Genomic DNA, 17181 nt, shown 5'->3' on the forward strand with positions numbered 1-17181 from the left:
CGTCTTAATAGTTTCTGAGTATTTTTGTGTTCCCTTTCTGTTGCCTTTTCCTGTCATTATATCGGAATCAAATGATGTCTTGGTGCTTCTAACATCTGTGAAAAATCTGGCAAAATTATTGTTTTCTCCGCACTACTGTCTCCCTAAGTTTAGATTCTGTTGATAACCACATTGAACACAAGATCATAATTGGCATTTGAAGGGCATGCTAAAACAATTTTTTTTTCATTTTAACATTCTGTAGAAGATCAGTAAAATAAAGATCCTTTGTTATACAGTCGAAAATCAACTGTATGATCTACTTAAATACAATTAATTAATGTGATTATACAACAATGAATGTGTGAAGACTTAAGTTGTACCATGTGTTCAAATGTATAACGTCTGCTGTGTAATGCATGTTGAGGTTTCTTTTTATTTATGAAACAGCTTGATGTGCATAAGTGCGTTTAATGCTTTTTTCTTCTTCTCCTTTTGCTGTGGCTGCAGTTCCAGAATTGACACTTCAATCAGGTATAGTGCTTTGCCTAAATCTTTCTGAAATAACAACAGCAAAAATCAGATGTCTCTTTTCTTAAAAAAAATGCTGCCTTTTACTAATTGCATTATTTGCAAAAGTAACCCATGTAGTTGTCATTCTGTATTGTTCTAAGATAACCTGTGTTTATTGTGTAACAGTGGACATTTCTGATCTTTTTAAATGAGTATTCTTGCTCTAGATTACATGACTCAAATACTACCATTAATTGATACTGCAAAAAAAGTGAACTTCTTTTATACACAAATACAAGAAAAATTGTCTCTTAGAAAATTGTACTGAAGGCATTAATTTGATACCTATTCACAAATATACATTTAATTGTTCAGTGAACATTTAAATTTACTTAAGATATTGGATGGGGGGGCATTCTGATTTATCAAATTCCCATGGTGGCAGAAGTTCATGATGTATCTGGCATACATATTGTGTGTAGAACCTTCCTTTTTTAACACTCTGTATGTAATACTAGTATCATTTCCTATCATCAGAAGCAAGTGCAGAGTATCCAAGAGTTACATGCAAATATTCCTTGGAGTCCCCATTACTTCTCACGAGACTTGTGAAGTATAGGAGTGGATTATAGTACACAAAACGCAAAAGTGAAAGGGTGGGTTGAGAGGGAAGCAGAAAAAGGCTAATAACAATTGGAAGAGAAGAGCAAAGATTTGTTAGTATGAGTTGAGGGGCAGAGAATTGACACTTTCAATTTGAGATTGGGAGTGCCAATAAGTATACTGTGAGGAAAGTGGAAATGATTGAATTTGCAAATATGGTTTGCAATTTATCTGGGAAAATATGAAAACCATTGCAGAAGTCTAATTAAAATACACATCTCTCCCTGATTCACTAGAATGAGGGCAGTGAAAAAACAGTAGAAGTTATAATTTCACTGAATTGGAGCTACCATGTAATAACAAAAAAAAACTGTAGGCAAAATCTTCCTAAAAATAACTCTGATGCACAGAGCAGATGAATTTACATTCACATTATTGGTAACTTCAGAGTCTGAAATAACTTCTGTTTATGAGGCCTTCAATTAGTTACATGCCTCACAAAGTTAATCCAATGATGCAGATAAGAAAGCATTCATATAGCTTTGTTGCATCTAAAATTCTGAAAGTAAGTTCAGATTCAGAGTCAGTATTCATAGAAAGCCAAGTGCACTTAGTAAGCTAAATGTCCTTATAATATCTGCTATTGGTCTGGATTGAATATGGGTAGAATTTAAAAACATCATGTTGTAGTGATGTACTACATACAGAGCTAGAGACAACGACACGCAGTCGGTAAGTCGTTTCAAGACTAGTTTATTCAAACTTCGCGGCGCTGGCATTTAATCCCTAGCGCCCGCCCTCTCTGGGTGGAAATGACGTCAGAGGTGCATTACCAAAGTCTCCCCCCGCGCGCTGGCTATTTGTGAGCTGGTTCGCCTGCGCAGAAAGTGGGTCGCCACATAACCCCCCCCCCCCCCAGAACCAGCGATACACCCCTCAATGTCCACAGACTGGATCAGCCTCTGTTTGGGAGGTCTACCTCTGCGCCGCGGTGCCTGAACCTCGACTGGCTGCACCGTCCACATGGGCTGGTTTGAGTTGGTCCACCGTGAAAACCTCCTCTTTCTCACCAATGTCCAGAACGCACATGGACCCATTGTTGTTGATCACCTTGAACGGCCCCTCGTACGGCCACTGTAGCGGTGCCCGGTGTCCGCCCCTTCGTACAAACACAAACTTACAGTTCTGCAGGTCTTTGGGTACATGGGTCGGGGTCCATCCGTGCTGTGAAGTCGGCACGGGGGCCAGGTTGCCGAGCCTTTCGCGTAGTCTGTCCAGGACTGCTGCGGGTTCTTCCTCTTGCCCCCTTGGGGCTGGTATGAACTCTCCCGGGACGGCCAGGGGTGCGCCATACACCAACTTGGCCGATGAAGCGTGCAGATCCTCTTTGGGCGCTGTGCGAATTCCAAGCAGGACCCAGGGAAGCTCGTCCACCCAGTTAGGTCCTCTCAGGCGGGCCATGAGAGCCGACTTCAAGTGACCGTGGAAGCGTTCCACTAGTCCGTTCGACTGTGGGTGGTAGGCAGTAGTGTGGTGTAGCTGCGTTCCCTACAGGCTGGAGGTGAACTGGGGGCCTCTGTCAGAGATAATGTGGGCCGGTGCCCCGAAGCGTGCTACCCAGGTTGCAATCAGTGCTCGGGCGCAGGAATCGGCAGATGTGTCGGTGAGCGGGACCGCCTCTGACCACCTCGTGAACTGGTCTACCATAGTTAGGAGGTACTGCGCTCCTCGGGACACTGGTAGGGGGCCCACGATATCCACATGAATATGGTCGAACCTCCAGTGGGTGGGTTTGAACTGCTGCGGCGGGGCTTTAGTGTGCCACTGCACCTTGGCTGTTTGGCACTGCGCATACGTTCTGGCCCATTCACTGACCTGCTTGCGAAGTCTGTGCCACGTGAACTTGCTGGAGACCAGCCGGACGGTTGTCCTGATAGATGGGTGCGCCAAACCGTGTATGGAGTCGAAAACTCACCGCCTCCAGGCTGCCGGGACGATGGGGCGAGGTTGGCCGGTAGCCACGTCGCACAGGAGGGTCCTCTCACCTGGGCCTACGAGAAAGTCCTGCAGCTGCAAACCCGAGACTGCGGTCCTGTAGCTGGGCATCTCGTCGTCTGCCTGCTGCGCCTCCGCCAGTGCTGCATAGTCCACCCCCAGGAACAGAGCCTGGACAGCTGGTCTGGAGAGTGCGTCCGCCATGACGTTGTCCTTTCCTGAGACATGCTGGATGTCCATCGTGTACTCGGATATGTAGGACAGATGTCGCTGCTGGCGAGCCGACCAGGGATCGGACATCTTCGTGAATGCAAAGGTCAACGGTTTGTGGTCCGTGAACGTGGTGAACGGCTTGCCTTCTAAGAAGTACCTGAAATGCTGGATTGCCAGATACAGTGCCAACAGCTCCCGGTCGAAAGCACTGTACTTGAGTTCGGGTGGTCGTAGGTGCTTGCTGAAGAATGCCAGGGGTTGCCAGCGCCCCTCGATGAGCTGCTCCAGCACCCCACCGGCTGCTGTGTCGGACGCATCCACTGTGAGGGCGGTCGAAACGTCCGTTCTGGGGTGCACCAGCATCGTGGCATCTGCCAAGGCTTCCTTGGCTTTAACGAAAGTGGCCGCGGCCTCCTAATCCCAAGTAATGTCCTTGCCTTTACCCGACATCAGGGTGTACAAAGGGCGCATGATAAGGGCTGCTGAGGGGAGGAAACAGTGGTAGAAGTTCACCATACCAACGAACTCCTGCAGGCCTTCGATCGTGTTGGGCCGGGCAAAGTGGCAGATAGCGTCTACCTTGGCGGGTAGAGATGTTGCCCATCTTTGGTAATCCTGTGGCCCAGGAAGTCGATGGTATCGAGACCAAACTGGCATTTGACCGGGTTGATCGTGAGGCCAAAATCACGCAGGCGGGAGTAGAGCTGGCGGAGGTGGGATAGATGCTCCTGACGACTACTGCTGGCTATAAGGATGTCGTCCAAATAGATGAACGCAAAGTCCAGGTCGCGTCCCACCACATCCATTAGCCGCTGGAACGTCTGTGTGGCATTCTTCAGGCCGAATGGCATTCGGAGGAACTCGAACAGGCTGAATGGGGTGATGAGAGCAGTTTTGGGGATGTCTTCAGGGTGCACCGGGATTTGATGGTACCCCTGGACGAGGTCTACTTTGGAAAAGTTTCTTGCCCCATGCAGGTTTGCTGCAAAGTCCTGTATGTGCGGCACAGGGTAGCGGTCTGGAGTGGTAGCCTCGTTCAGTCTGCGGTAGTCGCCGCATGGTCTCCAACCCCCAGCTGCTTTGGGCACCATGTGCAGGGGGGAGGCCCATGGGCTGTCGGACCTCCATATGATCCCCAATTCCTCCATCCTCTTGAACTCCTCCTTCGCCAGCCGGAGCTTTTCTGGGGGGAGCCTTCGTGCGCGGGTGTGGAACGGTGGTACCTTGGTCGGGATGTGGTGCTGAACCCCGTGTCTGGGCATGGCTGCCGTGAACTGCGGTGCCAGAATCGATGGAAATTCCGCCAGGATTCTGGTGAATTTGTTGTCCGACAGCGTGATGGAGTCCAGGTGTGGGGCCGGCAACTTGGCTTCACCCAGGGAGAACGTCTGGAAAGTCTTGGCATGTACCAGTCTTTTCCCTTGCAAGTCGACCAGCAGGCTGTGAGCTCGCAAGAAGTCTGCCCCCAGGAGTGGTTGGGCCACGGCGGCCAGTGTGAAGTCCCACGTGAACTGGCTGGCGCCGAACTGCAGCTGCACTGTATGGGTGCCGTAGGTCCGTATCGTGCTGCCGTTTGCTGCCCTCAGGGTGGGTCCTGGCTTCCTGTTGCGGGTGTCGTACCCCGTCGGGGGCAAGACACTCATTTCCACTCCGGTGTCGACCAAGAAGCGGCGTCCCGACTGTTCGTCCCAGACGTACAAGAGGCTGTCCTGGTGGCCAGCCGCCATAGTCATTAGCGGCAGCTGGCCCTGGCCCTTGCAGGGCGGGCGACAACGGCGGGCTTCTGTGCCCCACTGCTGGTGGTAGAAGCACCACTGTTCACTGGCCTCCTCACTCCAGCCTCTGTGTTGTGTGCGCCCCCCTGCCGGGCCTGGTCTGGTCTGCTGTCTAATCCACAAGTCAGATTACGTGTGGCCTGGTAATCTGACCGACGGACGCCACGCTCTCCCTCTTGGCTTTCCACAGCACGTCTGCCCGGGCTGCCACCTTCCGGGGGGGTCACTGAAATCTGCGTCGGCCAGCAGCAGATGTATGTCTGTGGGCAGTTGCTCTAGGAATGCTTGCTCGAACATGAGGCAGGGCTTGTGTCCGTCAGCCAGGGCCAGCATCTCGTTCATCAATGCTGACGGCAGTCTGCCTTCCAAACCATCCAGGTGAAGCAGGCGGGCACCCCGCTCACGCCGTGAGAGGCCAAAGGTCCCAATGAGCAGCGCTTTGAATGCATCTGCAACCTGGGTGGCCGTCTCCTGGTCAAGGTAGCTCACCACATGATAGTAACGCGTGGAATCAGAAGATATCTGCCGAATCTAGAACTGGGCTTCTGCTTGGCTAAACCACACGCGTGGTCGCAGCGTCCAGAAAGTCGGTAGCTTTAGTGAAACTGCGTAAACAGATGAAGAGTCGGTCATCTTTGGTCCAAATCCCGCTTGGACTGTCAGGGTCACCAATGTAGCGATGTACTACATACAGAGCTAGAGACAACGACACGTAAGTCGTTTTGAGACTAGTTTATTCAAACTTCGCAGCGCTGGCATTTAATCCCTAGCGCCCGCCCTCTCCGGGCGGAAATGACATCAGAGGTGCATTACCAAAATCTCCCCCCGCGTGCTGGCTATTTGTGAGCCAGTTCGCCTGCGCAGAAAGTGGGTCGCCACAATATTCAATTTTCAGTGAAATCATTTGAACTATATGACTAGTTGTTCTACAGAGCTAAATTGTTTAAAAAAATTTGGGATTGAAATTACTGTACAAGCAGTTTAGACTGGTCATATGGACTGTATTCATTGATTTGTTTCTATTATTGAACTACTAAAATCAGAATTATTTGATACCATCATCAAATGATAGATTTTAGAAACCTGGGTGCATCAAAGACTTATACTTCCAGGCAATACTGGAGCAGCCAGATACTTGCTCAAGGAAAGTAAGAAAGGATAATGACATTAGAGAGCAAACAGAAACCCAGTGATCCAGGACTTCCATGTATTTCATGCAATTCAATCTTTACTGACAGACCTTGGGTGAAAATTGCAATTGAGTCATGATTAAGGCATTGAATTTGCATGTTTAATGTATGATGCTCTCCAGTCTTTGCCCCTCCTGTCTGATTAAAATCCTAACTTGTGTGAAGGCAAAAGAGTGAACTGTACAAGTCAGAACCATTTTAAATTTATTTTAATCTTAAAATAGATAATGCTGTAGTCCTAGCTCAGGATTTGGAAGCTGGATAAATATGTATAATTACATGGTTCTAAAAGAACATTGTCTTCTAACTTTACAGCTTCACCCCAAGTCTTGCATGGCATGTGTGAAAACTATCATAAATATACAAAACCAAAACGTATCAGAGTCAGCGTTGGAACCTGGAATGTGAATGGTGGAAAGCAATTTCGCAGTATTGCTTTCAAGAATCAAACTCTGAATGACTGGCTGTTGGATGCGCCAAAAAAAGCAAATGCTCAAGAATTCCAAGGTAAAATCTTGCATTTAGTATGATTATTTGGTAACTTCAACTGAATTTTATAGTGTACATTGTTTTTTTTTAAATAATTTTAATGCTGTAATATAGTATTATTGGAAGGAATCAAACAGTATGGTTTCTTAAACATAAGAGTTCCTGCAGATGCTGGAAATCTAGAACAGCACGTGCAAAATGCTGGAGGAACTCAGCAGGTCAGGTAGCCTCTATGGAAATAAATAAACAGTCAGGCTGAGACCCTCATCAGGAAAGGAAGGGGAAGAGACAAGGGGCTAGAATGGGAAATTGAAGAAGAGGGAAGGGGGAGGGGGAAAATTACAGGAAGTTGGAGAAATTGATGTTTGTGCCATTAAGTTGGAGGCTACCGAGACGGAATATGGAGTATTGCTCCTCCAAACTGAGAGTGGCTTCATCATGGCAGAAGAGGAGGCCATAGACAGACATATCAGAATGAGAATGGGGCTACGAATTAAAATGGTTTGCCACCAGGAAATCCTGCTTTTTGCGGATGGACTAGAGGTTCTCGACAAAGCGGTCTCCCAATCTACATTTGGTCTCATCAGAAGCACTAAATACAGTAGACGACCCCAACAGGTTCACATGAGAAGTGTTGTCTCACCTGGAAAGACCTATTTGGGGCCTCAATGTAGGTGAGGGTGGAGATGAATGGGCAAGTTATCAAACATGCTGGTTGATAGATTAATTGGTTGCAGTGAATTGCATCTAGTGTAGCTATGGCAGGACAATCAGTGGATGGGGAGATGAGATTATGGATCTGAAAGAGTGAACATATTGCAGGTACTCACTACCAGGGCAAATGGGGGAAGCAGATACAGTAGCAACATTTAGGAGATAGTAGGCAGGCATGAAATAGGGGTGAAGGGATATAGATCATGTGCAGGCTTATGGGATTGGTTTAATTCACCATTATGGCCAGCACAGACACGTGAAACAAATGACCTGCTCCTGCGCTGTGTTCTGAAAGGTTGGATTATGATCAGTCTCCTATTTCAGCATTCTTTAATATGCAGAAATTTGAATGTAATCACATTGTGAATCTAACTGCACAGCCACAATTCCTGCACATATCCCTTCATTTTCTGCCTGCTTATCTAAGGGACTGAATATACAGTCGGTCCTCCAGCATTTGTTGTTTGAGCATGTACAGACTTTTTTGTACAGACTCCTGATGAAGGGTTTCGGCCTGAAACGTCGTCACTACCTCCTCCCATGGCTGCTGTCTGGCCTGCTGAGTTCTGCCAGCATTTTGTGTTTTTACAGACTTTTTTTCTTGTCATTATTCCCTAAACAATACAGTATAACAACTATTTACATAGCATTTACATTGTATTACTTATTATAAGTAATCTAGAGATGATTTAAAGTATATGGGTGGATGTGCATAGGTTACCACAGATCGGGAATCGAAAAAAAAATGGAAGTTCTCTATGCCGGAACAGGTACATCCGGTATTATTTAGCGTCAGTTAGTCAAACATTTGTCTTAGTATATAGTATATATTTTACCTTTCTATGCATATAAAACACTTAAGAAACGTATGTATTTCAATAATTAAACCACTGCATTGCTTAGTAATACTTGTAGCTTTCATTTCTCTATTATTCTGACTTTATCCTTTAAAATTGTTCCGATCGTTGACCGACTGTAGCCTAACGCTTTTCCAATGACTGATGCTGTTTTACCTCTTTTCGATCGCTTTATTATTTCCACTTTATTTTCAATTGTGATTGTTTTCCGGAACAGAAACACTGCGGGCGGCGGGTCCCGAGCTCCACCGGGTCCTAAAGTCCATCGCCCCGAGAAAAGTTAAATAAGGTCCAGCGCTCCGCTGGGCCCTAAAGTCCACCAACTTGAACATCCACGTTTTTTGGTATCCGCGGGTGGGGGGGGGGGGGGTCTGGAATCAATCCCCCGCGGATGAGGAGGGCCGACTGTATAGCATTTGTATAGGGACTGATAGACAATATGACTTTGTGCGTGGTAGGTCATGTCTAACCAATCTTACAGAGTTTTTTGAATAAGTGACCAGGAAAGTTGATGAAGACAAGGTAGTGGATGTTGTCTACATGGACCTTAGTAAGGCTTTTGACCAGATCCCACATGGGAAGTTTGTCAAGAAGGTTCAGTTGCTTGGCACTCAGGATGAAGTAATAAACTGGATCAGACATGGCCTGCGCGGGGTAAGCCAGAGAGTGGTAGGTGGTGGTTGTTTCTCTGACTTGAGGTCTGTATAATTGTGTGCTGCAGGGATTGGTGCTAGGTCTGTTGTTTGTCGTCTTTGTTAATGATCTGGATGATAATGTGGTAAACTGGATGAGCAAATTTGTGATGACACTAAATTGTGGGTATAGTGGAGAGCAAAGAAGACTATCAAAGCTTACAGTGAGATCTGGGACAGCTGGTGAAATAGGCTGAAAAATAGCAGATGGAATTTAACACAGACAAGTGGGAAGTGTTTGGGAGGACAAACCAGGATAGGACTTGCATGGTGACTGATAGGCCAGTGAGGAGTCTGGTAGTACAGAGGGATCTGGGAATACAGATCCATAATTGCTTGAAAGTGTCATCACTGGTTAAAATATCTATTGGCACATTGGCCTTCATTAATCGAAGTACTGAGTACAGGAATTCCGATGTTATATTTAAAGTTGGATAAGATGTATGATGAAGTTTGTAGTAAGAAATATGATGAAGTAAGTACGAAGTTTGATAAGATGAGTATTGTATGCAGTTTTGGTCACCGACCTATAGATATAACCTAAAGATGTAAATAAGGTTGAAAAAGTACAGGGAAAATTTGGAAGGATGTTGCCAAGACTTGTGAACCTAAGTAATAGGGAAAGATTGAATAGGTTAGGACTTTATTTCCTAGAACGTAGAAGAATGAGGGAGATTTGATAGAGGTATACACAATAATGAGGGGTATAGATTGGGTAAATGTAAGCAGGCTTTTTTCACTGAGGTTGGGTGAGACTAGAACTAGAGGCCATGGATTAATAGTGAAAGGTGAAATGTTTAAGAAGGAGAAACTTCTCCACTCAGTGGTTGGTGAGATTGTGGAATGAGCTGCAGTGAAAGTGGTTGATACGGGGTCGAAATTTGGATAGGTACGTAAGTGGGAGGGGTATGAAATGGATGCAGATTGATGCAAATAGGTTGGTTTATACTTTGACATGGACTAGATGGGCCAAAAGACCTGTTTCTTTGCTGTAGTCTTCTGACTATGTGTCTGTCTAAATGTCTCTTAAATATTTCTATCATTGATTCCCTTGGTAGTATATTCCAGGCATATGCCACTCTGTGGATTAAATTCCATCTGCCATTTTTCCAGCAATACTTCCAACTGATTTTTATCCTGCTGTCTTCTTTGATAATCTTCCTTATTTCCACAACTCCAGCAATTCTTGTGTCGTCTGCAAACCTATTAATCTGCTCACTGACATTTTCATCCAAGTCACTATTATGATCTATTTATGTTCTTTCTTTCATCAGAACTTTCATGTTCCAACTAGCCATTGGTGCCCTCTCCAAATTTAGTCTCTTTCACTTGGCATCTTTTTATTTCCCCAATGTTAGGGAGCTTCACTCGTTGAAGAGTATTTATTTTCTTTTAATTTAATTTCAGATAGGGGAGGCAAACCTGTAGACATATTTGCTATTGGATTTGAAGAAATGGTTGAGCTGAATGCAGGAAATATTGTAAGTGCAAGGTAGGTAATAATACTTTGATATTTGTCATTTTAAGTTTTCTTGTTACTGAAATGAGCTGATTTAACCATACTACGAAAGTACTTCTTGAGTGATATGGTTAAATGGAGTTTTAAATAATTTTGATTATTTTACTTAATTATTTTAGAATGGCATGTTTAGATTGGAAAATGATTCATTGCCACTGAATATATATGTTCAATTTGTTTTTTTATTTGTACAACTTATTGTACAATTTGTTTTTTTTTGGCTTTAAATATAACAATTTAAAATTATTTTTTTTATGTTGCCTACATCGCATGAGTACTTTTAATTTAGATCCTTAAAATATGAAGACTTTGTTTTTGGGAGACTCTTAAATTCCCAACATATTTTGTATACCCCTAAACGTTCTATCTTGTTGTAAAATTATTTTTGTTGTATCCCTGAACTTGCCGTGCTAACGACACATGAGAAAAGCCATCATCATGCCACAAAGGCAGTAAGAGATGAGCAATAAGATTTTTGTCTCAGTCACCTACAGTATATTCCATGAACAAACTTTAAAAATACTTCCTTGACTTTATCTTCCTGTTTCTAAATCTTCCTTTAGTTCTTCCACACCACTATATTAATACTGAAATAAAAACAAAAGATATCAAAAAGTACACAAACTGTTTGGCAGCATCTGTGGTGAGAGAAAGAGTAAAACTTCAGTTATACTGAAGTCAGAACTTTGGTTACGTTGTTGTCAATCAGCTGTCTTTGATCTCCCAAGTTCTCCTTCATTATGTATATGCTTGAAAACATCTGTATATATTATGTATCATTGCTTACAACTCTTTGACAGCACTACCAATCAGAAATTATGGGCTGCTGAGATTCAGAAGAGTATCTCCAGGGACTGCAAGTATGTTCTTTTAGCTTCTGAGCAACTTGTGGGTGTTTGCCTATTTATTTTTATCCGACCACAACATGCTGCATTTATCAGGTAAGTTTATTTTTTCAGTATAATTTGATTAAGGAAATATGCTATTAGCTCGTATTTTTTATTAACTACAAAAAATGCTAAGATGATCCGATACTGTAATTTGGCAGGGGAAAAAATTATAACTTGTCTAAACGTAAACACTTTACTCTTGTTTCAACTAGTAGAATCATAAGATGACTTCAGCAGCAAGTAAACTGTGATAGTGTTACAGTAGGGATGTGATGGTTGGAGAGCTTAAGATTTAATGGGTGTTAAGTTGCAAGTTCAGCAAAGAACAAAAATGACAAGGATAGCAGTAATCCTTGGCTATGTAGGAGTGGAAGTACAGTTAAACCACTCGCCTGATTTTGCTCTTCCCCATTAAATGTTACATAAATGTCAAAAGTTACATTACAGTAATTGTCTATAAAAACCAAAGAACAATCTATTTAGTAATGCAGTAATAAGCCAAGCTTTTTTAATTGCTTTTTTGCTATTGCTTTTTTAATTGTCCCTTTAAACCCTGCAGATCAAATAAGAGCAGAAATATGCTATTTGGCCTTTTTTGAGCCTGCTCCACTATTCGTGACAGTCATTGATGATCTTCTGCCTTGGCACCATTTTCCTGCACTATCCCCATATCCCTTAATTCCCAGTTTCCAGGAATCTAATTGATCTGTTTTAACAAATTAACTGATTTAAAGTTTAACTTTATTAACCGAACTGTATGCAATCGGATGTTGATCATTTCGGTCATGTTTTGCTGCTCTCTCACTGCCCCCCTTGCTGCCTCTTTTCTACTCAACTTTGGTTCCCCCTCTCTGCTTCCTCACAGCTTTGCCCACCATATCTTTGGTGCTCCTTTCCAAAGTGTCATACCTCTGGCCATCAGTATCGTCTGTATACTTCTAGTGTTTGAACTGAAATTGAGACATTTATATTTAGTCAATGCATTGACATGTGCATTATACTCTTTCTGTTTTACTTCAGAATTCAGTGTTTGATTGGTTACCAACTTTTTGAAAATGATTAAATTTGTAGATGTTATGTTCTTGTATCCATTTCTTTTTGATTGTAAATATAAATAACTATCTTAAAAGACTGGCCGGTTGCTTGGGTTAAATGCTGGTCTTCCACTTCTACTATTAGGATCAAAAATGGGTTTAAAACTAATATGAAAAGCAGCTGAAGAGTTTTAATCTTATTTCCCATTACATGAGGATGTTGTTAATTTAGCAAAACTTGGCATGACATTGGTAATTTTGGAGAGCATAGGCAATTGAAGGTTAATAAAGAAAATAAGACATTGTCTGATAACAGATGCTCATCACAGATTATGGCTTATGTACAGTATTAAACCAGAATGAATAGAATTCCAAACTCTATCAGATTGTACTCATCATCAGCTCCGACATGGGCGCTGGCCTCCTCAGCATGCAGGACACCTTCAAAGAGCGATACCTCAAAGAGGCAGCATCCATCATTAAGGACCCCCAGGACATGCCCTTTCTCATTGGTACCATCATGGAGGAGGTATAGGAGCCTGAAATCACACACTCAATGATTCAGGAATGGCTTCTTCCCCTTTGCCTTCAGATTTCCAAATGGATATTGAACCTATGAACACTATCTCACTACTTTTTTTTCAGTTCTGCACTAGTTATTTTAATTTAACTTTTTTAGTATATGTGCACACTCAATGTAATTTACAGTTTTTGTTGTTATACATTACAATGTAATGCTGCCGGATAACAATGAATTTCATGACATATGCTGGTGATATTAAACCTGATTCTGATTCTTCTTTTGTTATACCTTAATGTAACCTGATTATGACCAAGGCTAAATGAAGGGAAAAACATAATTATCCATTGCTTTGAACACAGAATTTCTAAAATACTAAGATTTTAGAAGTTAATACCTTGATGGAAACTGTGTTGGTAGATAGTTGTGTATAAAGATAATATAAAATTTCAAGAAACATCCTTGATATCAAGCTATTTTGTTCAAATATATGTAATTGGAGTAGGCTGTTATGTTTTGCTAATCGCTGTGATGGCATTCCGTTTCAGGGATGTAGCAGTGGACACTGTGAAGACTGGAATGGGAGGAGCTACTGGTAACAAAGGAGCAGTTGCTGTCCACATGTTGTTCTATACCACCAGCCTTTGCTTTGTTTGTGCCCATTTTGCTGCAGGACAATCACAGGTCAAGGAACGGAATGAGGATTACATTGAAATAGCTCGTAAACTGAGTTTTCCAATGGTATGATCGCCATTTTTTAAAATTGCAAATGTCTTCAACCACATTAAAAAAGCTAGATTAGTTCCTGTAAAACAAAACTTGGCAGATTTGCATAATACATTAGGTGTTAAAATGTAAACCAATATGGACCTCCAAAAAATTTTAAGAAATAAGTTTAATCTTTAAAGAAAGGAACATTTGTACATGTATTTCACAACTGCACAAAGTCCCTCAGCACTTTCCAAACTTTTGTAGTGCTAGAGTACATAAGAACATAAGAAATAGGGGCAGGAGTAGGCCATCCGGCTCATCGAGCCTGCCCCGCCATTCAATAAGATCATGGCTGATCTATCCGTAAACTTAGCTCCATCTACCTGCCTTTGCCCCATAACCCTTAATTCCCTTACTATTCCAGAGAGTATAGTTGATGCACCATCAATAACTCTTGGAGACGTGAGTCAAGATAGGCTTTTATTAGCTGGAAGAAAGCACCGTCAGCAGCAAGAGACCACCACACAGCATCCTGGAGACTGAGGGAGGAGCAGTACCTCCAATCGCTTTTATACAGGGGTCTGTGGGAGGAGCCACAGGAGCAGTCAGCGGGGGGGCGTGTCCAGACAGGTATATGTAGTTCACCACAATAGTCCCAGGCAACTCGATCTCTCCTCATAGGTTAACCCCTTCATCTCTGGAATCAACCTGGTGAACCTCCTTTGCACTGCCTCCAAAGTCAGTATATCCTTCCTCAAATATGGAGACCAGAAATGCACACAGTACTCCAGATGCGGCCACACCAGTACCCTGTATAGTTGCAGCATGACCTCCCTGCTCTTGGTCAATCCCTCCAGCATTGAAGGCCAACATTCCGTTTGCCTTCTTAATAACCTGTTGTACCTGCAAGCCAACTTTTTGCGATTCGTGAACAAACACTCCCAAGTCCCTCTGCACAACAGCATGCTGCAATCTTTCATCATTTAAATAATAATCTGCTCTTCGATTATTTCTTCCAAAGTGGATAATCTCGCATTTACCAACGTTGTATTCCATCTGCCAGACCTTGGCCCACTCACTTAACGTATCTATATCCCTCTGCAGACTCTCCACATCCTCTGTACAATTTGCTTTTCCACTCAGTTTAGTGTCATCAGCAAATTTTGCTATGCTACACTCAGTCCCCTCTCCCAAATCATCAATGTAAATGGTAAACAGCTGTGGGTCCAGCACCGACCCCTGCGGCACCCCACTCACCACCGACTGCCAACCGGAGAAACACCCATTTATACCAACTCTCTGCCTTCTGTTGGTTAACCAATCCACTATCCATGCCAATACACTTCTTCTGACTCCATGCATCCGTATCTTATAAGTCTCTTGTGTGGCACCTTATCGAACACCTTCTGGAAGTTCAAGTATATGACATCCACCTGTTCCCCTCTATCCACTGCACTCATTATGTCTTCAAAGAACTCCAGTAAGTTTGTCAAACAGGACCTGCCTTTTCTGAATCCATGCTGTGTCTGTCTAATGGAACCACTCCTTTCTAAATGTTTCGCTATTTCTTCCTTATTGACAGCTTCAAGCATTTTCCCGACTACAGATGTTAAGCTAACTGGCCTATAGTTGCCCGTCTTTTGCCTACATTCTCTTTTTAAAAAATGGCATGACCTTTGCTGTCTTCCAATCCGCTGGTACCTGCCCAGAGTCTGGCGAGGTTTGATAAATGATTACCAACGCGTCTACTATAACCTCCACCAATTCCTTCAGCACCCTGGGATGCATCCCATCAGGACCAGGGGACTTATCTACCTTCAGGCCCTCTAGTTGGCTCATCACTATCTCTTTCGTGACAGTGATTTTATTGAGGTCCTCACCTCCCATTTTGTCTGTAACATCCTTCTTTGGCATATTAGACATGTCCTCCACCGTGAAGACTGACACAAAATAGTTGTTCGATGCCTCAGCCATTTCCTTATCACCGAATCTCAATTTCCCCTTCTCGTCTTCCAAGGGACCTATGTTGACTTTAGCCACCCTCTTCCACTTTATCTATTTATAAAAACTTTTGCTACCTGTTTTTATATTTTGTACTAATTTATTTTCATACTCTATCTTCCCTTTCCTTATTTTTTGTTCAGTTGTTCTCTGTTGCTTTTTAAAGTTTTTCCAATCCTCCAGTCTGCCACTACTCTTTGCATCTTTGTACACATGAGCTTTCAAAACATGGTAGCCAGTTTTCCATAGGATGTTTCCATAAACAATGATAAGATTACACAATCTTTATTCTGCCTACCGAGAGATAAACACTAACTATATTCAGACATGTATAATCTCATTGGCATCCTATTTAAAAATATAGGAGAATTTTTAATCAATGTCTGAACTAGGACTCATTTTCTTCAAAGCCAGTCGAAAGAACTATTGCAGTTTATAAAATTGACTTTCCTTAGGCAGTCCATGTTGGAAAATACAGTGGCTATAACAAGTATTCACCCCCCCCCCCCCAGAAGTTTTCATATTTTACAACATTGAATTACAGTGGATCTAATTTGGCTTTTTTTGACACTGATCAACAGAAAGACTCTTTCATGTCAAAGTGAAAAACAGATTTCTGCAAAGTGATTACAAATATTACAAATTAATTACAAATAAAGAACAAAATAATTGATTGCATAAGTATTCACCCCCTTCAAGTCAGTATTTAATAGTTTTTCCTTTGGCAGAAATTACAGGCTTGAGTCTGTGTGGATAGGTCTCTATCAGCTTTGCACATCTGGACACTACAATTTTTCCCCATTCTTTACAAAACTGCTCAAGCATGGGGATCATGAGTGAACAACCCTTTTCCAGTCCAGCCACAAATTCTCAATTGGATTGAGATCTAGACTCTGACTTGGCCATTCCAGGACATTAACTTTGTTGTTTTTAAGTCACTCCTGTGTAGCTTTGGTTTTATGTTTGTGGTCATTGTCTTGCTGGAAAACAAATCTTCTCCCCAAGTCACAGTTCTCTTGCAGACTGCATCAGGTTTTCCTCCAGGATTTCCCTGTATTTTGCTGCATTCATTTTACCCTCTACCTTCACAAGTGTTCCAGGGCCTGCTGCAGTGAAGCATTCCCACAGCATGATGCAGCCACCACCATGCTTCACGGTAGAGATGGTGTCTTTCTGATGTGCAGTCTTTGGTTTACGCTAAACATAGCATTTAGTCTGATGGCCAAAAAGCTCAATTTTTGATGAACCGTCTTTCATCTGACCTCAGAGTCTCCTGCATGCTTTCTAACAAACTGTAGCCGAGATTTCATATAGGGGATTTTTTTTCAACAGTGGCTTTCTCTTTGTCACTCTCCCATAAAGCTGTGACTGGTGAAGCACCTGGGCAACAGATGGTGTATGTATTGTCTTTCCTATCTCAACCACTGAAGTTGTAACTCCTCCCAAGTTGTCATAGATCTCTTGGCGGCTTCCCTCACTAGTCCCC

The 17181-nt window shown here is 43.0% G+C and overlaps 1 protein-coding gene across 15 annotated transcripts in view; it reads left to right on the forward strand.

Annotated features, from left to right (window-relative positions):
• The window catches only part of synj1 (synaptojanin 1), a 106396-nt gene that overhangs the window by 42414 nt on the left and 46801 nt on the right, over positions 1-17181 (forward strand). For 13 of the 15 annotated variants that reach the window (XM_073045068.1, XM_073045066.1, XM_073045076.1 and 10 more), the window contains exons 13-17: positions 490-513; positions 6584-6775; positions 10428-10512; positions 11340-11480; positions 13532-13724. In XM_073045068.1, coding sequence (XP_072901169.1) covers positions 490-513; positions 6584-6775; positions 10428-10512; positions 11340-11480; positions 13532-13724 — 635 coding nt within the window. The remainder of the gene's footprint in view (positions 1-489; positions 514-6583; positions 6776-10427; positions 10513-11339; positions 11481-13531; positions 13725-17181) is intronic. The other 2 variants (XM_073045073.1, XM_073045074.1) reach the window with 1 other exon arrangement.

Source organism: Hemitrygon akajei, chromosome 5 (assembly GCF_048418815.1).
Source record: "Hemitrygon akajei chromosome 5, sHemAka1.3, whole genome shotgun sequence".
Taxonomy (NCBI): Eukaryota; Metazoa; Chordata; class Chondrichthyes; order Myliobatiformes; family Dasyatidae; genus Hemitrygon; species Hemitrygon akajei.